The sequence below is a fragment of the Mugil cephalus genome, chromosome 15 (genome assembly GCF_022458985.1).
Source record: "Mugil cephalus isolate CIBA_MC_2020 chromosome 15, CIBA_Mcephalus_1.1, whole genome shotgun sequence".
In the NCBI taxonomy this organism is placed as follows: domain Eukaryota; kingdom Metazoa; phylum Chordata; class Actinopteri; order Mugiliformes; family Mugilidae; genus Mugil; species Mugil cephalus.
In genome coordinates, this window is record NC_061784.1 from 6729529 (window position 1) to 6755880 (window position 26352).

The following is a 26352-nucleotide window of genomic DNA, read 5'->3' on the forward strand; positions in this document are numbered from 1 at the left end:
TGCAATCTGTGATTTATACTTGTACTTATAATGTATTCTCTGAGGGTTTGAGGCCAAGATGTGTGTGTAAAATTCCACTATAAATTTATAAGAAACAGAATGTGGCTCCAATTGTTCCTATGGTTGAGGACTGAGACCTCTTTTCTCTGTTTGCCTTACTGGGAGCACAGAACAAATTGTGTCTCAACGACTACTACACATCGCTACTGTTGGAAAATTCCATATGTCCAATACATCAAATGCACATACAGCTTTCTTTTGTATGTGCTGTGATGAAAACAGCAGACAAATGTGTTTTTTTTTCTACATTTGCATTAACATGTGTTGTATTCTATTATGTTCAGGAAGGAATACCATGTGCATCTCACCTCTTTTTCTGTTTGTTCTTGTCTTTGTGTTTGTTCTTTGGGCTGCCGGATCTGAAACAGAAGCCATGCGTGAGATAATGAAGCTGGGCGCGTCTAAGCAGGGAACTCAATGTACCACTCACCTACATGGATTGCATTGTCGTTTGAACAAATGGTAATCAATAGGCAGAGGTGACAATAACACACGTTATGTTAAGGTAACTCATTCGAGGCATAGCTGTTTAATACGCGCTATCGCTGCAACATTGTCATCAGCGGTGACACTACGCTCTCAGGTTGCGTTGTCTCGCTCCGTACACACCTGTTTCTTCTCTTTTTCCTGGAACCAGACGCCGATCTACAAAAACAAAATCATCACAGTTTCAGCGTCACGTCAGCGACATTACATAGCGCTGACCTGTATGATTCATACCGTTAGCCTAATAGCATAATTAAAGTCATTTTGTGACTTGCTGTTACAATTTCAATAAAAATACAGATGTGCCAGCTAAAAATTGTGTTTGTTTTTTCTTGTTTTCTGAAAATGTTCAAATATGACAATTATGCTGTTAGGCTAAGGATATGCAGTTTGAACTGGTGTCTGTTCTAAGCAGGCATAATGAATAGTCTGGGTAACATTTCCTGGTTCTCATTTGACCAAAAATGTTCACACCCATGATTACTGATGCTACACAAAGTCCCTCAGCATGTGCATCGTAAGTCAACTTAAATTTCGTCCCTTAAAATTAAAAAACAGTGTTCCTGAACCTTTCCTCCAGTTCGGATGAACTTCTAATTAAAGCAGAATCTGCACTTTATGACCAATTTTATGTTTATGTTGAATATGTTTCGTGAAACGGAAGATACAACTTTGTGCAAAACATCCTTTTATAAGGTTGTAATTATATATCACCACGTATTTCGGATGATTTAATGGCATGCGTGTGAGCTCTGTCCTTGCAAACAAATCAGAGTCACATGGATCCGTATGTGCAGGGATGCCCCCGGGGGAGCTCTCGCAGCAGGTTTGCATTCTACAGGTGTTGGATGTCACGCTTCATTTTTCCCATTCCTGTCTGTAGGATGCTGCTCCCTGCGACAAAGCGACTGAGTGACAGTCTCCCTTCAGAGTGTAATGATGGGGAGGCCGGCCATTCCTCGGTCCTCAGTGCCGAATCCGCACGTCACCTTCATATCACTTTCATTCTCATTGCAGTTTCCATGGTGATTAGAGTTATTTTCCTGAAGAGCCCTTCATTTTCCCTGCTGTTTTACACACCTACAGCATGAGGCATGGAGTGGGAGGGAGCGCCAGCACAAAGCGTGTAGATTTGATGAGAGGGGAGTAATAAAGCTGTCAGAGTAATGTATGTGGCTGGTGGTGTATGGGACTCAGAGCAGTGTTTCCCCACTGGAGGGAGTCAGTTGGGAACTGGAGTTATTCTCATCTCTCATCACACCTTCAGGTACGAGGACATGGGCGGTGAAGGTGAGACACATCCTTAAGGACACGTGCTCAACCTAGACTTATTATTTGAGAAATCAGTCCACAAAGCAGAAGACTCGGGCGGGAATTTGCAGCAACCCCCCCCCCCCCCCCCCACCCCCTTTTCTAATGTGCACCTTAAACAGGAGCCTCGAGGGAGAATGTCTCTGGGGAGGGCGCTGGATGCTGCCTTTCCCATCCATTATTCATGTATCAACAGTACCTGCAATGCAGCGCATGGCTGGTGTGAGGCTGGGAGGGAGATGTGGAGATGAGGAGAGAGGACAAGGGGGACTGGGATGAGCGTGGATGGATGAGATGTGGAAAACCAGAGTGGGGCAGCGCACTGATGCTCAGCACTTTAGTGAGAGGCTCATTTTTCTTGTGCTGCGCGACCCCATGCAGTCTGGGTTATTAGAGTAACACATTCAGCCCCGTTCCCCCGGAGTCAGACGGACACGGAGGAGGAGGAGGAGGAGGAGGAGGAGGAGGAGGCCACTCTTCAACTGCTTATTGTTGTTATGATATCCCAAGGCACTGACCAAGTTTTTGTTGATGAGCTTCTCTCTTCTTCTTTTCTTCTGTTTGTTTCCTAATGTCTTTCCAATCCCATTTTCCTCTTTCCTTTCTTTCTTTTTTATTCCCTACATTTTCTTCCTCTTCCCAGAACCCTGTTTTCTCCTTTTCTCCAACCTTCTTCTTATCTTTCCTCCTCTATTCTGTCTAATCCTTGAACTGCGTCTTTCTCTTCTCATCCCTCTCAAATCTCCCGCCTCTCTTCCACCTCCCATTCTTCCTCTTTTGGTCCGTTCCTTCCTTTACATCCAGCCTTGAAATCTTTTATTCTTCTCTTCTTTCTTCCAATCTACTTTCCACCCTTTTCTCTTTGCCTCCAGGTTCCCTTCTTGTTTCATGACTTTCCTTTTCTTTCCGTCTTCTTAACGTGTTCCTACCTTTCTTCTTCTTTTCTTCTTCCTGTAATTGTTAATTTCCCTCTCACTGTTACTATTCTTCTCTTTTCCCTTCTTCTATTCTTTCCTTCTTTCTGCAACAGTTTGACCCCCCACCAGAGCTTAATAAAACAAGAATGCACACACCTGTCTCGCTTGTGTTTCTTCCCACTTTTCTTCTTCTTCTCTCTGCGAGTGGGTGAAGAGCTGCCGAACCTATTAATGAAGAGAAGAGGTATGAGGTTGAGCGCATTGCCATGAACGCGAAATGACTCTCAGGTTGCCACTTTTCACTCATCATTGTGTCACATTTCATCGAACCTCAGAGAGGATCATTGTTGGCCGAGGTGTTACGTCGTAGGAGCTCAGCTGATTTCTCTCTCAACTCTCGCTGTCCCCATCTCTATTCATCCCATCTCCTTTTCTTCCCTCTCTTTAACACCCACGCTCCTTTTTTTCCCCTCTTCACTCAATCTCCTCCTTTCGCTGACCTTGTCAAAAGAAATTGGAAGACGAGGCCGTGCTCTGCTAATCGCTCCCTCCCTCAAACCCCCCGCGCCATGTGAGGGCTCGTTTGCGACATTCGCCCCAAAATAATTGGAATTGTGCCTCGCAAATCCACGGCGTGATTATTCTGCCAGCATGCCGGCAAACAAAGGAGGAAAAGTCGAAGCACTTCATCAGTGGAGGCCACTTCCACTCACCGACTCCTTCGGCGGCCAGATTTCTTCTTCTTCCTTTTCTTTGGACGGGGGGATGGAGAGCTGCTTGACTTCCTCTTCACTCTGAATTGGCCGCAGACGGGGAGAACGGGTGGTGGGTGGGAAGGGGGGAGGGTCGAGAGCGAGAAAAGCAGGAATCGTTTACAGATGATTGTTATTATGAGCATTTTTTTTGGTTTTCACTTTCTGATTATAGTTATTTGCTGCTGTGCCGATAACAAGATGATAAGTGTATATTTTCTCATTTCCCCGGTTCGTTTGGCAACAGCGCATCATTCTTGGAACTCATCTTGCATAGAGAAAGGAAATTGCTCCCAGAAAAATATACATAAGCTTGTTTACAAAGGGAAATGTGCAGAAATGACCTCAGACTGGTCAAACACAGTAGCAGAGGTTTATCTCTGTGTGAACTGTGTGGAAACACAGTAATAACAGTTTTTTTTCCCCACTACAGGTAACAGGTAAAGGAGGCAGTAAAGGTGTCTGATTTCATTCATCACTTGCTCAGTACATCACTGTCATTCAGTAGGTGTGTGTTTAAACATGCTCCGGCTCACCTGCTGTCACTGTGGTAGTCATAGTCTCCATCTTCATAGCCAACCACTTCAGGGTCCTCTTCATACTCATCAGGAGGATAATGCAGGTGGTTCACCCTGAGAACGCAAGAGTCAACAATCCTCGCGGTTCAGCATTTTCAAACCTGCCGTCGTGCCTTGCTGCGTGACCATGGCAACCATAGGCAGTACAGAGATAGAAACAATGCATGGGCTGACATTACAGGCTTCTGAAAGACCCGCATCTTCATCAGCAGAGTGCAGACAGATCGATGAAGAGAAATGGAGCTACGTCAGCTTCAAAGTCTGATCATCCGCTCTGGGATAATAAATGACACCAGTCAGCGAACTAGAATATATAAATCATGTCATAGCGCCGAAAATACCTCCTACATGAGGATACAGCTTACTCTACATAGCTGTAAAATGATGCTGATTATCAGCAATGGAAGCTGCTAATTGAAAGCCCCTTTAGAAAAAGGAGTGAAAAATCTGAACAACTGCATTAACTGTGTCTAGCACACTGCACGTAAGAAAAAGTTAAGTTGAAAAATCCACTTGTCATGCTGTTTCTATATAACCTCAAACCTAATTTGAATTCTTGTAATTTACTGGTAAATATATTATATGTCAGTATAAGGATGCAGCAATGGATGATTTGATGGTTTAGCTCATATGCTAACGTTTGCATGGAAATCAGTCATTAGTTTTGCAGTCGTGTTCGGATTAACCTGCAACCCCACCAGCCTCTAGTGCTTCCATTAAGTCCTGTACGTCCGGCCTCATACTTCTAACAGAGGTCCCTCTACAACATAGGGCCAGCTAATGAGCACACAATGCAGGACGCACCTCACTTCGTATTGTACTTGGTCATAAATCGTGAATCCAACGGATTAAAATATTTGACCCGATCAGGGTGTTAGAGGATGCTCCGTGAGAGTGAATATATATCCCGACACACAGCCACAAACGTTCAGTTCGGGTCAGGTCCGTTCAAATTTTATCTCTCCAGCGCTAATCATAATGAAAACTGCTTCAACAGAACCCAGCGCCTGAAACCGCCTAGAGCGAGGAGTAAGGCGACCGTGGCCACGGAAAACTCAATTTTAACAGAAAGAAACCTTGGGCTGAACCCAGTTTATATAAGAACCTATCTGCGTTAAGGCTGAGAGACAGGAAAGAGGTAGATGAAACAGGAGAGGAGAAGAGTGCATGAACAAATTCATATACTGTGTGCATCTAGCATACAGGCAGCAGATAAAAATGCAAACAAGATTACATGTAACACATTGGTGATAGATGACACATGGGACATCGATAATCAAATGTGAGTGTGAACCTTATTGTGAGTGCTCTGGGACACGTCCCAGCAGTATAGGCCTATAACAGAATAAAGTTAAAGCATCTAAAGCTAAAACAAAGGCATGTGAACTTGTCTGACTTTTCTTGCAGACATTTGGCCGCTCATCCAAATAAGAACTGAATAAGCTAGTTATTTTATCTTTGCTACGGAAAAGGGGTAGTTTGATGCTATTTGAGCCAGCCCTAAATACTTGCTTTGTCAAAAAAGAAAGTTTAAATAATATTAAATAATTGTAAATGTAGAGAGAGTATCTGCCTCCTTGCTCCAAATTGGGAGCTGGTTCCATAGGACTCTGATACCTAAAAGCACTGACACTTCTTCTACTTCTGGAAACCGTAGGAACCACGAGTAAGTCTGCACTTCCAGCGAGAGAAGCTAAAGAGAAGCTAAAATTGTAGAAAAATGATCTCTCTTGCTAATTCCTATTCCTGCCAATGATCTCGCTGCAGCATTTTAGATCAGCTGGAGGCTTTTCAGAAAGTTATTTGGACGCTGTGACACCAATTTATATGCTAATTCATCCAATAGTTTCAGCATAAATCCTAATCATAAATATTAACTGTTGCTAGAGAAAAGACACTGCATTACTAAAATCTGAGGCATTCGTCCTATATGTTTGTCATGTATGTCTGTGCAAAGTTATAATATATATATACATATATCTCAGAACATACAAAATGGCAGCACCACACACTGATGTAACTACAAACCTTCCACCTACTCACTGCGTATAAATCCAAGTTGTGTACAAACAACTGAGAAAAACTTCAATTCAAGTACAGGCAAATCTGGTGCTCACTTACTTTTTGTTACTTCAGTTCTATAGTGACATTTGTCACGTTCCCTCAGCCCAGCAGTGAGAATATTATCAGATCTCACACTCTTACAGCTCAGCTTGTGGGATTCATATCTTCCCACTTGTTTCTCACACCTGCTGTATTGTATGTACTGACAGATGGCTGCAGCCTCCTCCCTAATCCTCCTGCCCCACTACCCCCTTCGCTCTAGTGTGGCCCGCTCTGATGCACCAAAATCGGACCCTCCTGAGCTCCGCGGAGGTTTGAGAAGCCAATACAATAAAGCCACACAGCACTGATTGTTTCCCCTCAGGCTGTCTCACCTCTCTGACCTTGTCACATTGCGGTCTTGTTCCAAACTCAACATGCCATCCGCTGGGCTTTCTGACACTTTCTCTTTGTATATAAGGGCATATGAAGAAGGCATTTGGATTAGAGATAACCTTGACGACTGACCATGAAGCATCAATTAGTAGGAGAGGGACGAAAACAGGCAGGACTAATGAGACAAAGACGGCGAAGTGACACCAAAACTATTTAATAAAGCAAAGGACAACGCACCATCGGTGAGGAGAAACGGCAGAACAGAATTTCTTACAAGAGATCGGGATAGATGAATCACGTACAAAAAGGGACAAAATAAGTATCGGGAAGGAGAGAGTGGAGGGAGTTTGAGGGTTTGTAAGGAAGACACAAGGCAACAGAGCTCTTAATTGGCTGAGCACCACTGGGCACAGCAGGGATGCCAAGTACCGGCAGAACAGCCAGACTTCACAACAACAACCTTTTTTTTTTGCACACTTATATGGAATGCACACACACTGCAACACTGGCGCTGGTGAATAAACATGCATAACAAAAACCACGTTTAATTGCAACTTGAGCCGCAATAACAACAGTCTGAGAAAGCAGAAGGAAGTAACCAAATGTAGGCACTGTGGCAGTTGATAGTCAGAAACTATTATGTTAGAAAGCCAGGCATAAATATAGACTAGAGGACAAGCTGGTGACACTTTGTTGCTGGAAAACTTTTTTTTCTTTCGTATGGAGCTGAAAAGAGACACGCTGCACAGCAGGACTTAAAGACAGTTGCTGGATTTCTAGTAACCCTAGAAATGCACAAAACCCGAATATCGCAATAAAAAAATGAAAACACCTACAGTACATTTAAAAAAAACAACCTGTCGAATATCACTAAAATACTTCTCCGCTGTTTTTTCACATGTATCGATATAAAAGTTTAGTGCGTTTAGTGCAATGGAAATGCTTTTTCCGCAGTTCACTGTCACCGTCGTCACTGGAGATGATGCAGGGATGTCATGTGACCAGTTCATTTGAAGTGAACGAGTTGTTTATGATATATATGAGACGGTGCTCTTTGTAGTGAAGACGGAGCTGAAGTATTTATCAAGGACAAAGTCTGAGGTCTCGATCAACAAAAACTGGATTTGTAGAACTGCAGTTAACACTTTAGTCAATGTAGTGGTCTCTGCGCTTAGTCATTAGTGATAAATCAACTAATTCCCCATCCTGTCTCTAATCTCTTCACTGACGCCATGCTCCGATATGCAGGAGACACCGGCCCAGCCCAGACTGCGTTTCTGTTAGACAGATGAGTGAGCGGTGAGGTAAGGCGCTACCCATTCAGCCACTGTCCCTGGAACCTATCAGTGATAAAATATGGTCAAGACTGTCCTCAGGGCTGCACCACAAACTAGTGCAACTTATTCATATCCTCTCTTAGACGGGCCCAGATATTTCTATCGCTGCCCAGAGTTATTGTTTGTTATTGTGGGAGGAGGTAGGGGGGATCGATTGCGCCTCATCATGAAGATGGGGGCAAATCTAGCAGTTGCTTTAAGGGAGACGTATTGAGATGAGGGATTGACTGTGGTGGGAGTTTAAGCTGACCTGATCAATTCTGTTATCATCAGGAAAGAAAATAAAAAAACAACAACACGCACAATCACCACGTATCTGCAAAACAGTCGAGTGGTGGTTCCATTCCTACTTCAGTGATATATATTTCCACGTAAGTAAAGAAAGGTTGCTCTCAGGAGTTTCATCAGATACCGAAGGCCATGGTCAGGTCCTCCATTGATCCCACACTGATCACACAGCCTTGGTGTGTAAGCCTGAGAGGCTCCGTGAGGCTTTACGCACCGCATTCCATCTCCGGCTCTGTGTTCGCATCCATTCAGCAGGAAATCAATGTGGGACACACTAAACGGAGTTATGAGCTCGCACATCTATGCTTACTACTGCCTGTTTACTGCCAGTGTGTAAGAGTATTAAGCTACAGCTGAGGAGCCTAGACTGTCAATAGTATTGGTCCCCGCGGAAAAGATTGCATCTGAATTTTTTTTACACAAAAAAAACAAACAGCTAAACAACAACTAAAGGCTGTAGCAAACGTACATATTCACAGTACTGTATATGTATGTACGTTCCATTTTGCTTAAAGTTGTACTGCAACACTTTGTACCTAAATTAAGATTAATTAGGTGAAAGGAGGAAGGGTTTCTTACCTATTTCTTGCACTTACCCTTTAATCTACACCATTAATCACTGTATATCTGTGGAATCTACTAAAAAGGATTTGACACAAATCAAATTATTTCAATCAAAATGTGTAATCTGAGACTGCGATCATGCTAGGGGCTCCAGCACACCGTAACAGCATCCTTGACAGCACACTCACAATGACAATGCTCATAATCACGTTAACCACCATAACATGCCAACACTTCCTAGTACGCACAACGAGTTGTGTCAATCTGCAGATATGAGCTGTTATTAAACCAGTTCACTAGGCCAATTAGTGGCGTAGGAGGGGAGCAGCCGTCACAACACGAACATAGTAGCCTACAGCAACTAGGAGCACGACAAAGCTCAGAAAAGAGTTACGTTACTAATGAAGATGTTACCAGTGGTGTGTTTTGTCCTCGTTGGAGACCGGTGATCGAAGAGATACAAGTGAAGGATTGTAAGCTGTCTGCGCGCATTACACACACACTTTTGTCAGTGTTTGTGTAATTGCTCCAGCAGCCAGATGGGGGAGACAAACGTTCTGCACTGCAGTTTTTAGGCTTCAACTGGAATTTCATCAGTCTCTCGGGTATTTGGTGATAAACCAAAGACCTGAAGTGGCACTAGACAAACAGTCCTGATCACCAAAGAGATTATGATTATCATCCACCATGATGGGGACATTAAAATTCTACCTCTGGGCGACACTAAAGAGCCATGGTTCTACTAATTGTTGAAATTCCACTGCCATCCCTAGAGCTTTGCAAGCAGCATGGCGGAAAAGCATCTAAGGCAGAGAACAAGCAGCTAAATATATATAATCCAGTTTCATGTTCATGTTTATTGCTGAAGGTCTTTTACTGTATTATCTTAATACAGCAGATGTGTGAGATGCTTATTATTGGTGGCAGAGAGTATCAAGAGGGTCAGCTTGTAAAATAATAAAGGCACACTTGCTAATGTTTCAAATGTAGGTATTTTACTGAGGGACAAAGGAATATCGATACTAGACAGACTGACTGCTGGTGTGTGTGTAGTACAGAAGATGGAGGGGGAGTGGGAGGATAACAACCCTGCAAATTACGAGCTTCTTCAATTTTACACATCAAGGCCTTTCTGGAGAGGCAATGTTGCAGAATTTGAGGCGAGCGCTGACATCCCAAATTGACCTGACTCACAAGAGCCCTTGAGAGTGAACTAATGTGAAAAGCAAAACAAACAAGGCTTTATGGTTTGCCTTCTCCGGGCCATAAATGTTTGATATATTCATCCGACTGTACTGCCTGACTCCCTCCCTCGGACTTCCTCCCGACTTCAGCATGTTCTAGTTAAATGTCAGACACCGGCTGAGGTGCAAAGGAGTGAGAACCATTAGTGGTGTCTGTGAGATGGGAAGCATCGGCGTCATTAGCCAGTCATTAGTCCACAGACAGCAGGTCACGTCACCACCACCGGGCCCCCTCTCCCAATCACTCACACATGCAGTGTGATGGACTGAGTCAGGAGCGGCACCACGCCCACATCCTGCTGCCGCTGCCATTTTTCATGTTTTTCAGAGCTATGGCGGTGGCATTTATGAGTGCGTCTCTCTCTTGTGATCTGGACCACGACTACACACACATTGTGATTGCTTTAATTCCATCTACGCTCGCCTAAGATGAGACACTCTCCCTCCCATCCCGCGCTCAAAGCTTGAATGAGGCTTAATGCTAAACAAATTGACAATTACCATGCCAATCTTTGCCTCATTGGCTTCCAGCAGAGTTTAGAATAGACTTTAAAATGCCACTGATTATTTTCAAAGCAATGGGGTTTAACCATTCCCCGTGTATTCAGATAAAGGTGCTGCCAGCCAAAAGTCAAGGATTCAAATTAAAATTTATTGCACTTTTGCAATTACGGCCAGCAATCTTAGGGACCGAGGGCCTGAAGACATAATTAGAGTAGCAGGTCATTCCTCATAACCTCTTTTAAAATCAATGTTTGATATTTATTGCTGTCTAATTCCATTATGTTAATTTATTACAATGCGTTTGTATTCATGTCCTAATTAAGTTATCATGAAAGATAGCAAACTTTTTGAATGGCCTATTAAATTAGCTCGGAAACAAAGAGTGTGACGGTGAAGGGAGGACGTAGACAGATGAAGACAGGTAACACTAAAAAATACAATACATTTTTTTTTCTGCGCACAGAGTATCACAAACAACAAAAAAAAGGTGCTATCATAAATTTCAGTCTTTTTCTTCAGTATCAGATGTGCCAGCAAACTCGCTTAAGGCTAAAACGCACACTGTGAATAGTTTTAATATTCATTCACTCCCCCCTTAACCAGATCATCTATGCATTGCAAAATAAATGATCCGGGGGCGTCTCAAAAATGCATGCTGATGGCTCTGGGTTGCTTTTAAGGTGCTTGTCAATACCTTTTTCCATTTTCTTCCACTGATACTGATACAAATTTCATTTTCATCCTGATCTTTTTAAGCTAAACTTCGACTATTTGAAGGTATGGACACACTTCTTTCTGGTCTCCCTCAGCAGCTGTTAATAACTGGATTTTCTGACACCGCTAAATCTAATGAACTTCTCCTCTCGGCATAAGAGAGGCTGATGGGGTTTTGTAGTGATCTTTGCTAGGTTTTTTTTTTTTTTTTTGCTGCACACTGCCCCAACAGATGGTCTCCAGTGCATTAGGAAATAAATAAATTCCAGCAGCTTATATTTGACAAGGCTCACATCTTAAATGGAAACATTCCAGGTGACATGAAGCTTGATAATAATGCGCAAAACTGCCGCCAAGGTAATTTGTGTTACTGCCCAGTTTAAATGCTTTCTGCTTTGATCTACGCTGTAAAAAATATTAAAGTAAAATAAAGACAATCCCTTGAATGAGAGAGGCTTTCACCAAGAAAACACGACTTGCAGAAGTATGTATGAGCCCAAAATGAAACCTTATGAGATGCAGAAAGGATGAAAGGATGATATTGGCAGGTGTTGTTTGCAAAATGTTTCCATGTAAAATGTGTTCTTCAGTAGCTGTTATGACTTTCATATTGTTCGAGCAGATTTTTAAAAATGAAAGAAATGCTATTAAGTGAGCAGTTGTGTCCAATCTTTTGAGCAGTATTGTGCTTATACAAAAAGGTAAAACAGGCTACATGATCAAGGTGTGTTCAGCCTATAGCCTCAAAGATCTCATAAACAAAATAATGAGTGCTGCAGAAAACTACGCACTAACTTGAATCTTTCCACTCTTCCTGTTTCTATTTTCACTATTGATTTCCACCCTCGCCTTTGACAAAGACACCTTTTTTTTTTTTTGTTAATGGCTCAGCCTCATGTTTTTGTGTTCTTTTTTTCAAAGGTGGGGATCGAACAAAAGTTACATTTTAGAACTGATTTCTTCATGTGCCCGAATGGCCTGATACATTAAGCTGTTAACCTAAAGATATACTGGATGTACAGCAGCAGGACATGATGTAGACTAGACCGTTTCTAACAGCTTCAGGTAGAAATCAGGACATGCATTGGATACAGACACTTTTGTGATGTAAGCAGAATGAGATACAGGTGGTAGCTTTGTGTTACATCCCTAATGCACATGTCACAAACCTGATGCACAGTTACTTACATTGGTTGCGCGTGTGAGCCCTCTCTGGTGATCACGCCCTCTTTGTCCATCAGCATTTGTCTGAATGTGCTCACCTTCTGTCGGATCTCTTCCTCTGTGTACCTGAGGACGTCAAGACGCAGAGTTAGCACAGAAAGACGTAACACATTCATCAACACCTACACTGAATGCACCAGGGGTACTGGCCACGCTGACTGCCATCCTTCATAACTGCCAGATGCTCGTGTCAGAGTCGTGTCATCCCCCGCTATAGCGAACAAATGGCAACGGCCGTCTTCTGACCGTGTCCTGACCAAAAATTAGATTCAGCCAAATGATGTTCATTCCGATGACTCCCTGTCAACCTCCCCGGCCCCCCGCGGGCGCACACTGCATGTCATGTTTTATTCTGCAAGAGAGCGCCATAACTAGTCGAGCTGAATGTAACTGTGGGGCAGCGTGAGGAGCTCTGAACAAGCTGACGCAGACAGAATACTGCAAACCGCTGCACGGCACACAATAAAAAATTACTGCCCGTATCACGCTGTTGATCTGTTTCCGTGCATTCTTCTTTTTCCTTTAAACTTCAAGCATTTCGTGGCTGCAAGTGCATGCAAGAGAGGTGCAATATTGTGCAATATTTTAGTTTCAAAGTAAAAGCATAATGAATGAATCACAAATGGAGGCAGTTGTTTATGCATAGTACTTTGGGCTACACCCACCCAGTCTGTTAATAACACTAGAAGCAGTCCCCACGGGCTGGCACTGTTAGAGAGGTGACAGCTCTGCAGCAGAGACAGTAATAATTCAACCAGCCTGTCTGAGCGAGTCGTGTTCTATTCCGCAGATTCTCCTAGGATTGCTGTGCAAGGCCATGCATCTGACAGTACACGGCCTCTCCAGTATGGCCTCCCCTTCTATTTTCACACTGTCTTCAAACCATCTCCACGTTCTGTACGAGCTGTGGTAACGGGCTGTAATGAGCTACAGAGGCAAGGGAAACATGACGTGAAAGGAGGGTGGAGGAGTGGGAGAATTAATAACGCCGTGAAAGGGTTGTCAGGAGCCAGACATTATGGAGTAAGACTGACTGGGAGCCACGATCATTAATAATGAACTGTAATCTTTATATCAAGTAAAACAACAGCAGAGATCTGGCACTTTGTTAAGATAGGAGTTCACTAATTACCCCACAACTGAAAATGTAGACGTCATGCATTCATGTTTGTTTAAGTTTCGTCATACTGATCTTTCATATTTTCGCTTTGGTAAATGATTGTATCTGGAATACAAGAACTATTTGCAATTTAGAAATAGAGTGGAACTGTCCCTGTGCTGAAACACACACGCTCACTCTCTTTACTGAAGAAATTTGCTTTCTTCCTGAGAGTTGAGAAGATCAACACATCAGTACAAGATGCACGAAGGTTAGCTTGTTGTATAAACTGGCAGTATGAGAAACCAGCAGCCTGGCAGTGAATGTAAAACATCTGTATGACAGCTCGCTAATTAACACATTATATCTTTTTAATGTTTCGTTCAATGTCTACATTTTTATGCAGCTTCATTAAGGGAGAGACATATGTTAATTTGCCATTTGTGATTCTTTCAGAGTAACGGCATGAGAAGCTTTTACATTTGATTGTTGACTTCCTACACATATTGCGGTATTAGCACCATACTGCTCTAAGGGGACCCATTCAGTGCTCCACTTAGAAGTCGTACAAACTCCAAAACCTGCCACAGGATCATTTTTAAGCTTTTCTTTGTTATGGATGTAATAAAGTGCTAATTGTGGATTCACAGCTAATTGCTAATTCGACATATTTGGCATCACTGGCACCAATTTCACAAAATCTAGAGCCAGATTGAGGTATAGCAGCATAATGCTAACCGTAGACCACAATTCATGCAATAACATTTAGAACATGAGCTCCACGTGGTGTAAGTAAAAGTCCGTGACAACATCCCCAACGCTAAGCGCTCAAACACTGACTATATATATAACTAGAATATATATTTATATATTTTCTAGTTCCATAAACTAGATTGTAAATTAACCAGTGGCTCATTTCAGCGTGCAAATAGCATTAGTCTGAGGAGTATTTGCCTTCCTCAGATTAAACATCGAGGCTGATACCGCATGTCTTGCGAGGTGGTTGCCCATCAGCACATTGGCGGTGTGGAGAATGAGATTAGATGAAGAGCTGAAATAGCTGGAAGATGGCCCAGCAGAGGAGAAGAAGAAGAAGAAGAAGACGGCTGGTGTGACAGCACCATCGGGTCCTGCCGTACAGCAATCTCTCAGCCCAGCGGATGTCAACTCAGCACAATGGAGCCCACAAACACGCACTTTATATTCATGGCTTTCCTCTCGCGGTGCAGGAGGGATCGCCATAGGTTTAGCTGCTGCTCGACATTTCTACAGCAGCCCCTGTGTTCTCTGAAGGGTGCACAACAATGGCTGTGAAACGGAGTGTGTTCTGGACGGCAGGGCTGCAGGGCTTCCTCCTGCGCAGTTTTGTAGCGAAGGCAAGGATGTTAGCGCCGTGGGTATTTCTGTTGACACCGCTGCTTAAGCAAGGAGAGGAGAGGGGTTAGCTCAAGTGTCTGCTGGCATACTGTATGACCTACAGAGTCTTCACCTCTTATTACGGCTTCTCCTCCTCCTCCTCCTCCTCCCTCCTCCTCCTCCTCCTCCTCCTCCTCCATCCTATTCAACGGTTTCGCGGCAGCCAAGTTGGGCTCTGTTTGATCGCTCTGTCTTTCTAACCAAAGTCGGAGAGTGTTTGCCCAGCAGTGGTGATGCTTTAACAAGCAGCCTCAGGTTTTAGAAGTATGGGCCGGGAGAATCCCCCGCTGCATCTGAATGCAAGCAGGAACCTGGCGAATGGCAGGGCGCAGAAGAAAGAAGTCCTTTCATGATTTCCCAACTTTTCTGTGTAGCATTTCAACAGAAGTAAAGCAACGATCCACGGTGAGCTCCGAATCAATCGGAGTAAATGGCCACACATTGGAGGTTTGTCAGAAGCAATAGGAGTACACACTGAAACATCGCATCTCTCCTCTGCACATTAAATTAGCACCTCCTGCAGCTGTAAAGGTAGCTGCTTTCTGCCTAATACCCCATCTGTTCTGCCTTGACACTGCAGAGAGGAGGGGCTGATTGGAGTGGTCACTCCCAGCAATGCTAATCTGTATGAATTCAGATTACAGCTGAACTGAGCAGGTCGGTTACGTATTTTCATCTGTGCATGTACACGAGTAAGAGGTGGAAAGCCATTTAGCCCAAGCCCATTGCCTTCAGCACGCAAAGTTCCAGGGATTTGGGCGAAGAGAGACGGGGGGACATCGATCAGAGCGGGGGCCTTTCCGCCACCACGGCCATGAAAAATCACCACGATTAAAGGACTTGATTGGAGTAATTAGACAGCTCCGAGCACCCGCAGATTCCCCCCATTAACTCGCGATCCTGGAAAATGAATAGTTGTGGCCCCAAGACTGTCCTTATGCTGATAGTCATCGATTTGATGAGGAGCGTCTACGTGTGGGGCGGGCGTGCGCTCATTCTGACCGCCAGCGAGGCCTCCGTGTTTGAAGTCTGAAGAGCTCTTCTCTACAAGTCCCTGGGCGCTGCCGTACGCGTCTGAAACTCTGCACTCATCAATCCTGATGCAAAGAGTGCAGAAGCGGAGTGATGCCAGCATAGTTAGTAAGAATAAATGGCTCTGGGAGAATGGGAACTCAAACCTGAACACCCCCGCATTTCTATTTCAGGGGCAGAATTAAAACGATCCACAGAGTGCTGGGGTGAAATTGTTTAACTCTCAAGTGGAGGGGATTTTCATTTGATATGCTCTCCAGTCATATATTTTCTGGTTAGATGAGCGACGTGGAGCAGACAGAAAAAAGCAACAAAGAAGGGGTAAACCTTTCTCCCGTTTTATTAAGCTGCCATTTGTGACTGCCTATCTAGTCAAAGACCTCCTGTAACAGCAGTTTGAAAGTGTTTTGTTTAGCATGGACCTTTGATATTGATTTGGAAGCCCCGTAGCAGTGCTGTATAAAATGGGTCATTCTCTCTGAGATGCTTTTCACTTAAAATCAGTCTTCTTGGACAAAGGCTTATCGTCCGTCTTGTAATGCAGGCGTTGACTTGCAGGAATCAGGGCAGAAATAGTTATTTGCCCTGGCCTCGTAGCAACTCTCTTAGTACGACCCAGGCTACTCACATCATTGCAAAGCAATTCAGCTCTCAGCTCCAACAATGAAACTGATTCAATTGTATACATGTAACATGCACATCTAGTTACGTTGCGGGAGGTCTTGCCGTATATCTTCTGCCTTTAATGTGAAAAACAACAAAAAAACACCATTGTTGGTAAACGCATGTTGTGCATATGTAGGTAAGGTTCAGTGCACGCTTTCATGTGGACAAAAGTTTTCATTTCTCTGAAGCCAGCTCACATGTGCGTCTTTGCATGCATTGTGCAGCTGTACGTCTATGTAGAGTGCAGATGCCTGTAGTTTAGCCTGAGTGAAGGCCTGTGAAGAGAACTCATTAAGGAGCTGGAAAAAGGCTCAGACACCACAGGAGTTGAGACCATGCGCAATCATTATGCCTCAATTAGTGTGGAAAAACACCACAGAAATAGAGTCTGGACGCTTACATGCAGAGCAGCCCTGAAGCTTGAAATCAGTCAGTGAGCCATGTTATCAAACGGTATCTAAAAGAGTGGACACGAAATGTTTTTCATTACATTAATATATCTCAATGAAAAGGGGACAGGGTTTAGTAGATGGTGCTTCAATAATGTGCCATGTAATTTAATAGTCCATGCCTCATACTTTTCCAGACAGATGTCACGTTTAAATGACCTGATGTATGTAACTTCCAGACAATCTAGTAGACATAAAATAGCAATGTTCCCTGCAGCGGAGGAGCACTCAATGCACCGATGAATGGGGGATGCCGCCAGGCCTTGGTTAGCTAAATGAATAGGCTCCTTTAAAAGCTGAGCCAGTCTAATTGGTTCCCAGGGTGAGGCCATCACTCATGACAGACCATTTATCCTGGTCTTATCTCTGGAGAGGAGCATGACTGAACTGGGCGCTGTGTGTAAAGGGAGGAGGGAGCGTCTGCCATGCTGGCAGGGTTAAAGAACGGGGCAGGCGCCCAACCTGCCCCCCAGCCTAATCCTTCAGCACGCCTGAAATGCAGGGGTGACGTAGAGGCTGAGCCCCCTGGCTTAAATCCACAACAAATGAAAACCGACTCCAGCCACCATCTTAATTGTGTCTAAAGCCTGGCATTGCTCTCCCTCTCTATCCCCGTGTTCCATCCTCCACTCTATCCCTTAATCCTGCACACATGCACACACGCGCTCTCATTTAAAGATGCACATTAGAAACTGAAGCGGCAGGAGTGGCTGCACTGAGCCAAGCTGGCAAATGAGATTCTCCTTTTATTATAGCTTAACAAGATGGGTCGAGTCTGTGTAGAGCTGTAACACTGATCTGAGCAGTCGCCATCCTTCATGTGCGACTGTCTGCTAGAAGACCTCGTGCCGGCTGACGAGTGAGAGTGGAGCTGGTTGGCGCGGGTGTCTGGTCTCCGTGTCCTCTGTCATCATTAGCCAAGCTGCTGCCAGCCACTACACTGTTCCACTGGACATCATGGCCCTTTTACATCGCTCTCAAACCAGTAGCGACCGTGTCTGCTCCAGGCCAGGACATGAGTGGACCTTGACAGATGGCAACGGAGCACCCCCTCTATTTTTTTGTTTTTTTTTGGTGAAATCCCACAGCTCTCTTTCAGCTACATCAATCTGCTGTAGTTCCACCACCACTCTGCACTCGGAGGAACAGGTCAGAAAAAGAATGGAGGGTAACGGGAAGTCTAATCCAGTTCCAAAAACCCATCGCATTTATTTAATCTTTCTCAGTGCTGTGTAGTATTAAAAGTCCAACACTCAAGCGCTGAAGTGTGCCCGCCACCACTCCAGCCTACGCCCCCCCCCCAGAAAATACTCTAATTAGCTGCCCTTTTATTCAATTAAATCACCCTCACCAGTATATGAAGATTAGTCAGCTTTATGGAAATAAAAAATGTGATGTGAGTAAAATGTCACAAGGTATCAGTGGGAAACTGAGTCCTCTCTGTACTGACACAGGATCACAGAGCTCGTCATTAATTATGTTCTCAGCTAGCCTGAAGTATTCTTGCGAGCTGTGTTGATTCAAGCTGCAGTTTTTTTTTGCGCGCGTGCGGGAGCGAGGTGCTCTACGATTGCAGATTAGGATGGGCGGCAGCCTCTGCAGTTTCCATGGCTCTTCCTAACTTTGCGCTGGCTGTCAGTGCTAATGAAACAGACTCTTCAGTGACTGTCTCCATGGCAACCTCCCCGGTGACAGTTTCTTGACGAAAAGTGAGAGTAAAGCAAAGTTCACATGTTGATTGTAAGTACGCAGAGACATCAGAGGTCAAGTGACGTTGGACTGGGGGCGCATGATTGTGTAGCACAAAAAGAATGTCCATGAATTATCATAAATCTTCATGTATGAACCCTGAAGATGGCATTCGAGTATTGTTGCCAGGAGGCTACATTATTAACGTTTGGCTCTAGAGATTAAAATGATGTATTGCTCCTGCCTGATCAACCCACACTTTTCTACATTCATTTTTCAACAAACATTTCTCACTATTCTGACTTGCCACATTAGCAACACACAGATGTATTAATGATGGCTCCCCTAAGTGGAATGCATTAACACATATGTGCTCGCCCTGCTGTGACAAGTGAATGTGTCTACTGTGGAAAAAGTTCTCTTCAGATAACAAGACTGAGGAGTTTTAGTTCATTTTTCCTTCCACTTTCGATCCCTATTCCCCGCAGACATCTTTTCACTCCTACTGCTGGCTTGGAGACAGTGTTGAATCCCTCGACACACATATGCAAAGAAAATTGTCTCTCTGGGCTCCTGTTTGCAGCATGGGCACCTGTGGAGAGGTGCCCAACCGGCAAGCTGGAGCCCAGAGTGAAGTGACAACGCAGTGATCCTTCACCGGGCCGCTGACTGCGATGCTGCCCATGTTTTCTGTGGCACCGGGCCAAAAAGTAAGCACCCCGGTCTTTGCCAAATCCGCCCCTGTAGCATCCTTCACCCAACTATGAGCCTTTCCTTTATGCCAGGAAACTGTCATTTTCAGGATAATAGAAAACCTCTTACATAAGGACAGTGGTTCAACTCACTGTATCTCACATGCTGCACATTTAGGACAAACAAACAAACAGAATGGATAGTGTCATGACAGATCACAGCTAACCACACCGGGCTGCTACAAACCGGCATTTCATGCAGTTGCTATACATCATTTTCTTCCAAAAACACAGCCCTTTATCTTTACTCCGCTCCCCTGCAAAAGCATGTTATTTATTTTTTCTTGCTCTGAATATTGCGATGATGAATGACTTTTGGCAGGTAGCATATTCTGAATATAATGTTTTGGTGCAGCTTGTGAACCCATAACCCCTACAGGTACACACCTGTCAATGTCAGCTTCCGCACAACACAAGCTTTTATGGCTTATACTCCAACTGGCTCCCCAATAACTGAAATGTGATGAAAGGATAAACAAGTATCTCTCTGAAAGCGATAATGTCACTTGACATCAAAACCCCCTCACATCTCTCTTACTTATTCTTTCCCAAAGTTCTCCCGTGTAAGCATTTTAAATTGGTTTTTGAATATTTTTGAGCAAGTTGTGTGTGGGGGAAGTGTCTTAACACCTAACCAAACCGAAACAGACCTGTCCCTTAGCAGTTGCTATATGAGGATCCATACAGGATCCATTTGTGAAAATGTCAAAAATGTCACCCACGACTCGAAAGAAAGTCTCGACATCATAGGTCCTCAAATCCTGCTGTTAGAAATTAGCATAACAGAGCTAGCGTCGGAGGGCAAACTTGGGGACTTGTAAAAAGAAAAACAACACATATACAGTTGCCGGGGAGGTGTGATTAGAACAGAAACGATAAAGAAAAGATTTTTCATAGTTAGATGATAAAGAACAAAAAAACATGATGAGAAGCATTCAATCATGGCATTATTCAGTTGCCTTTGATTCGATTTTTTGGCAACTTAATGCAGTGAAAGTGAGTTCTGAATGCAAAACGGCCAACCTGATGAGTGGAAGTTTACACCTCTAATAGTTACAGAAGCAACATCATCATAGAATTGTCTTTTTTTTTGCAACCTCCTGGTAACACTTTATAACTCTGTCTACTACACATGGAAATATCTTGCTCTTTAGCTGTCGAAGTTTCAGTTGTTAACTGTGCCTAATTCCCGACTTTTTCTCTGAGAACAGTTTTCTTCTACAATCCAAAACTACCCTATGAGAGCAGTCAAGTGGGGGCCTGGACAGTTAAACAATGACCTGAAACAGTAGAAGTTGTAACGTTACATCCAGGCTAGTTCCCGTGGCAATAAATTCTGCAACTCAATGCAGTCCCACATTTGGCCTTTCTTTCTTTGTACTTTATGTACTAGCAGGATAATTGTGATATTAACTATAACCTGCTGAAATGTGCTAGTGAGTTATAGTGACGTGGTTCTCTCAGTGCCAGTAGAAAAAAATACTTTTCAACCTTTATCTATGCTGACTAAAATCTTCTCTAGTGTTCCATCCTTTTTGTTGCAGACATTGTGACCTCTTCCTTAGTCTCTTCTGTCAAGCTGAGCCCTACAGTAGTGGATGTATGGCGTATGTGAAAGTGTATGCATAAAAAGGAGTCTAAGAACAAATACCTAAAGATTTAAAAAACACACTTCCAGCGAGCCTGTGCCTGCAGAGGAGGCTGAAGTCATTTAAGGTGTGCAGAACACTTTCTATTTCACTGTGGTTGCATCAGCATCCTTGTACAGTGGAGTGGTGGAGTCACAGAGAGGGACAGGAAAAGACTGGACAGACTGATAAAGAAGGAAAGCTCCATCCTGGGCTGTCCTCTGGACTCAGTGAAGCAGACGGGTGAGAGGAGGATGTTGGACAAACAGTCTGAACAAATCCTTTCACCCACTGCATAAGACTGCTGGGACCTAAGGTGGCTCCTTCAGCCAGAGACTGCAGCGCCCACAGCGTATGAAGGAGCATTTCCAGAGACCCCTTGTTCATACAGCAGTGAATGTTGCTGACATTTCCTCCACAACTAAAGGGCGCAGACGCCCTCTGGACAATAGATCTGTTGATATCTCTGGAAAGGAACTTATTTATCACGTCATTCGGTGCAATAATTCAGATCTTTTCTTTAGTCCAATACATGTCATTTCTACATTAATGAGCAACTCAACATTATTCACGATATTTGTGAATGTCCACATGTATGTTTAACCTCCACCACTTCAACCATCTTCTACTTCCTAAACTGTGGTTGGTTTTTCATCAAACTGTACTTAGTGAGTCACCTAAGCTTGGTACAGTGACTGTAAATATTTTTGTACCATTTACCTGTGACAGCTAAATTTGTTATCTGTACATACTGTAACATATTGTTCCAAAGATGTACCTTCAGCTAACAGTGTAGTTATAAATGTTTCTTACCTCTGGAAGAAGACGAAGTTCTTTATTTCAAGGAAGCTGAATCTTTAGGTGAATATGTTCACCATTTTATCGCTGACTCCTCTTTTTATATACTGCCAGCATAAAAATATCCTTTCCTTTCAGGTGAAAGTGATTACTGTGCGGAGTCATTTATCGACTTACCCCTGCTCCTCCATCATCTCCTGAAGCTCCATACACTTGAGCTCTACCCTCCTCTTCCTCTCGTGGTCCAAGATCTCTCTGTGTGGCTTCTTCACCAGGACAGGCTCTTCTTTGGGCTCCTCTTCCTCCTCCGCACCTGGCTGCGCCTCCTCGGTTTTAGCGTGCAGCGCTGCAGTCGGGGTCAGCCCTCCCGAACCGGCAGCTGTTCCCGCTCTTGCCCCGGGGGCCACGGGCGGGGCCACCCCATTTGAGCCGTCTTTAGGCGATGGCACCCTCGCCGCATCGTACATGATTACTGGACTCTGTAAAGAGGCAGATGATGGAGAGATGAAAGGTTAGTAGGGAGGAGAGAAGCTGCCAGCTGAACACAGTATTGCAGTTTGGCAGTCTTGGACACTCTCCCTTCATTTTTATGTCTTTTTCTCCATTTGAGTTTATCATCATTTATCGACTACTGCACTGTGAGTAAATCTTGTCCACGTGCCACAAATTTAGCTAAGTATGAAATAATCCTCTTCATTTCCTCTGTGTATTATTTGTGATCCTCAGACTGCTGTTTGACAACTCACAACAAATATTTTCCAGATATGTAATACATATCTAAATTCTCAATGCATCAGTTAGCCTGAAACATTTCCAGACTGAAAGGTGAGCAGTTTGTGATTTGATATTAATATCTGTGGACAGGCTGCATCCTCTCTGCCTGAACTGAGCACTGTGCTTTCCAAACATTCACACACATGAACAAGTGAAGGCGCACGCACACAATTTGGATCTGGAGTAAACGTGGATGTGCACGGCCGGAGACAGCGCTGGCAGGTACTGCTGCTCCATGACTCAACAACCCAGCGGTGCCTAAAGGCAGGTTAGGAGGGAGGGAGTGATGCATCTTTAATTTATTTACCGGAGCAAACTGAAGCTGTAAAAGATACCACACATGGAGCATGAGAGATGATGCGAAGCCGCTTAAAGATGCAGGGAAAAATGTCAGATTCATTTATACTATACACCTAATCCCTTCTATATTTTTAACTCCTCTGACCTTTGTGTTTCTGGCTCGTTTACTTGTGAAAGGATGAGATTGTCATTTTGCTGAATAAAAAGGCATCTGGTACAAGTGTCGTACGGCTCTGATTAAGATGGATTGCTCTTTTAAGGCCAGTGTGGAACGTGCGGGAAGAGAGGAAGGACTTCATATGCCCGTGAGCCTCAGCGGCCCAGCACCGCTCGTCTCCCTCTTCAGCTAATGGCTTCATTTTTCACAGAGGAGCCTAAAAAGGCTGACCGAGGCACTTCATCACTGTCACACGTGGAGCAGTCAAGACGGGATGACGCTGAAGCGGGATGGACAGGCCTCCAGAGCAACAGTCTCTCCTTCCCTTCATCTAATCACTGAGAGCGTGCGAGCGGCTCGTGTCATGTATTCAGGCAGTTCTGCTCATTTGATGGGCTTCTGGTTGTCTTTGACTAGCTAACGGGATGCGCTCGTGTTTTGAAGTGCTGGGCGCTGGTAAACGAGCCGTGGATGTGTGCGTAGCGACGTGGCTCTCGGCTGACGGAACAGGTGGCAGGACAGCAGGATGCATCATCTCTGAATCTATTATACAGTAAATCAGCACTTGATATTCCATGACAGCGATCTCTCATCTGCGCGCGCTTGTCGGCAGAGGATTGCCGGGCGAAAAGCTCCCATCTATCAAAGGGGGCTTTAAAGATGTCATTGAGGTAGACAGTAAAGGATCTTTGTAGGCGCGTCAGCAAAAAGACCCGAACAATAAGTCAAAATTGAATGTATGCGGAAATAAATGTGTGATTACAGAGAGTAGTATAATATCAGTACGCACCAGAGATTTGACAAAAGTATATATTTTACTCTTGCCAAAACAATTCAACACCCAACATTTTTGTGGGGTAAAGTTGGAGTTGCTCCGTTGGTGACTCAAGATCTGCCGAGCCAGTTCAATGTCCAGACGTGATGTGATGTGATGTCCAAGCCACTGACCGCAAAGCCCTCCCCGCGAGTCCACGTCAACATTACATTTAGCTTATATGAAATGAAGATATCTGAAAACGAAAAAGGACGTTCTTCACAACTCTATGTGGGAGCCAAACACTGCTCTGTGTTAAACCTTGCTGCATCAAGCCCCGCTCATTATCACTAATGTGTCATTCCATAGTCATTCCCTTTGTTCCCGAGAGGCAGGGGGTACAAAAAAATCTGCTTCCTTTCAAGTTAAAACAACTAAACCATTTAATTGTGTGAACTGGAAAAAAAAAAAAAAAATAGAAAAATGGAGACTTGTCAGTTAGCTGATAAGCTGGTGGAGCACACGGTTAATTGTGCGCGAGTCCTCTGCAGGGGCTGAAGGTTATCTCCAGCTGCAGTATTAATGTTAGCACCAACCTCTTGCGCAATTATTCCGAGGGCTTAGAAGACACATCCAAACAAACGCTGTCTGTAATGAGTCATTATGCTAAGTGAAGTTGTTTAGCCACATGCATGTGCCATCATCAGTTATTCAAAATCACAAAGTGATAATATACACTTGAGCATTCAGTATTCTGATCTGGAGCTTCTCTCCACTGGATGCTTCCAGTTTTCTGTTCTTAACCTTTGCCCGCAGTTTCCTGTGCTGTCTGCATCACTGGACGCTTCTGCTACGTCTGCATTACAGCTCCGTTCTTCTGCTGACATCCCACCTTGTACAGCAAAACAAGCTCGCAGCACAAAATAACACAACATGACACAGTGGCTGTGTGAGGGGCCGGCCTCCACGCTGAAGGTTTGCTGTGATTTTCATGCAATCATTACGTTCTCTCAATTATACGCTTGCAAGCAGCTCAAGCGAGACTGACTCATCTGATACACGCAGTAGATGGATCACGCACTTAAAGCTCAATTAATAAGGATAACATTAGCTGTAGCCACACAGTGAAAAAATCTTTGTCTCATTAGGAACCTAATGCTGCATTAGGCTAATGAGACATTAGAGAGGATATCATCTCAACTTGAGCCAAAGTGTTATAGTGATATATATACATATATATACTGGATATAAAATAAATAAAAATCACAGGAAAGTTTTTTTTAAATACACAAAGTAGTAAATTACATACTGGTATTATATTCTATAGCCTCTGTGTACGAGCTGCAGGTTACTTCCACACTGTTTCCATCACAAGATTCTCTGACTCACTTTAAATTATGTAATTTGGCAGTGTCAAATATCGTCTGTATTGATGTTCTAATACTTGCAGTGCAGTGGTGGAATAACATTTCTTAAGCAGATTTCTGGAAATTTTGTCAAAATTTGGATGGATGATTGACTTGGTTTTGCTTTGCCCAGTCCTTTGGATTATGACCATAGTGATATAAAATGTTAAAGTGCTGGAATCAGATAGTTACACTGACATGGAACGGTGTTTAAAATGTGCTTAAATGTGCTTAAATTGCATTCAGAGCAATACGATTTGCATGCTGATATTAGCATTAGCATCCGTGTTTTATTATATTTATGCATTAATGTCTATAAACCACTAACTGCATACAAATAAACCTCTGTTTACTTGGCATTCACACAAGTACAATCATGAATGTGGTTAAACTGATGAGGTTTCACAATGATGTGTTAGAATTCTATTGTCTGCATTGTTTAGCTGGCCATGTGAACTGGCTCCATTAAAGCTATTCAATATGTTTTCTACATCTGACTGAAAGAATATTGCAAAAATCTGAATGTACACAGCAGGGTTTTCTCAATGCAGAACATATGCATGGCCATCTGCACGCTACATTTAGTCCTGATCAACCTGTTAATGTAAATACTGCAGATATAGCACAGTAGGAGAGAGATGGCAGTCAACACACTCAGTATGTGCATATTCCAGTCCAATACATATTCCTTGCAGTTATAAATTAATACTGAGTACTATAGTTGGTGGCTACAGTCTGCAGTTGGCAGTTTGCAGACAATAGTGTTTTCTTCCAGCTGATATTGATTTGTATCTCATCCATAATCCATAACATTAATAAGGATGGCAAAGAAGTATCTTAGGAATACTGCGGAATTACTGCTGACCACTGCAACAACCCAGCCTCAATGCAAGAGATTCATCTTATCGTAACCTTTTGTCTCTTATTTCAATATCTATTGATAGGTTAATGGAGCTGTTTTTTTAGAAGTTGGGCAAAAGAAGAAAAAAGGACAGGAGCATGCTTTCAGTTCCA

At 43.6% G+C, this 26352-nt stretch overlaps 1 protein-coding gene across 4 annotated transcripts in view; it reads right to left on the reverse strand.

Moving 5' to 3' along the window:
• srrm3 (serine/arginine repetitive matrix 3) overlaps positions 1-26352 on the reverse strand; it is a 69354-nt gene that overhangs the window by 14401 nt on the left and 28601 nt on the right. For 3 of the 4 annotated variants that reach the window (XM_047607396.1, XM_047607395.1, XM_047607398.1), the window contains exons 2-8: positions 22125-22426; positions 12383-12484; positions 4063-4158; positions 3488-3568; positions 2931-2999; positions 670-705; positions 369-419 (exon numbers count right to left, since the gene is read on the reverse strand). In XM_047607396.1, the coding sequence (XP_047463352.1) occupies positions 369-419; positions 670-705; positions 2931-2999; positions 3488-3568; positions 4063-4158; positions 12383-12484; positions 22125-22414 (725 nt within the window). In that variant the 5' untranslated portion in view covers positions 22415-22426. The remainder of the gene's footprint in view (positions 1-368; positions 420-669; positions 706-2930; positions 3000-3487; positions 3569-4062; positions 4159-12382; positions 12485-22124; positions 22427-26352) is intronic. The other variant, XM_047607397.1, reaches the window with a different exon arrangement.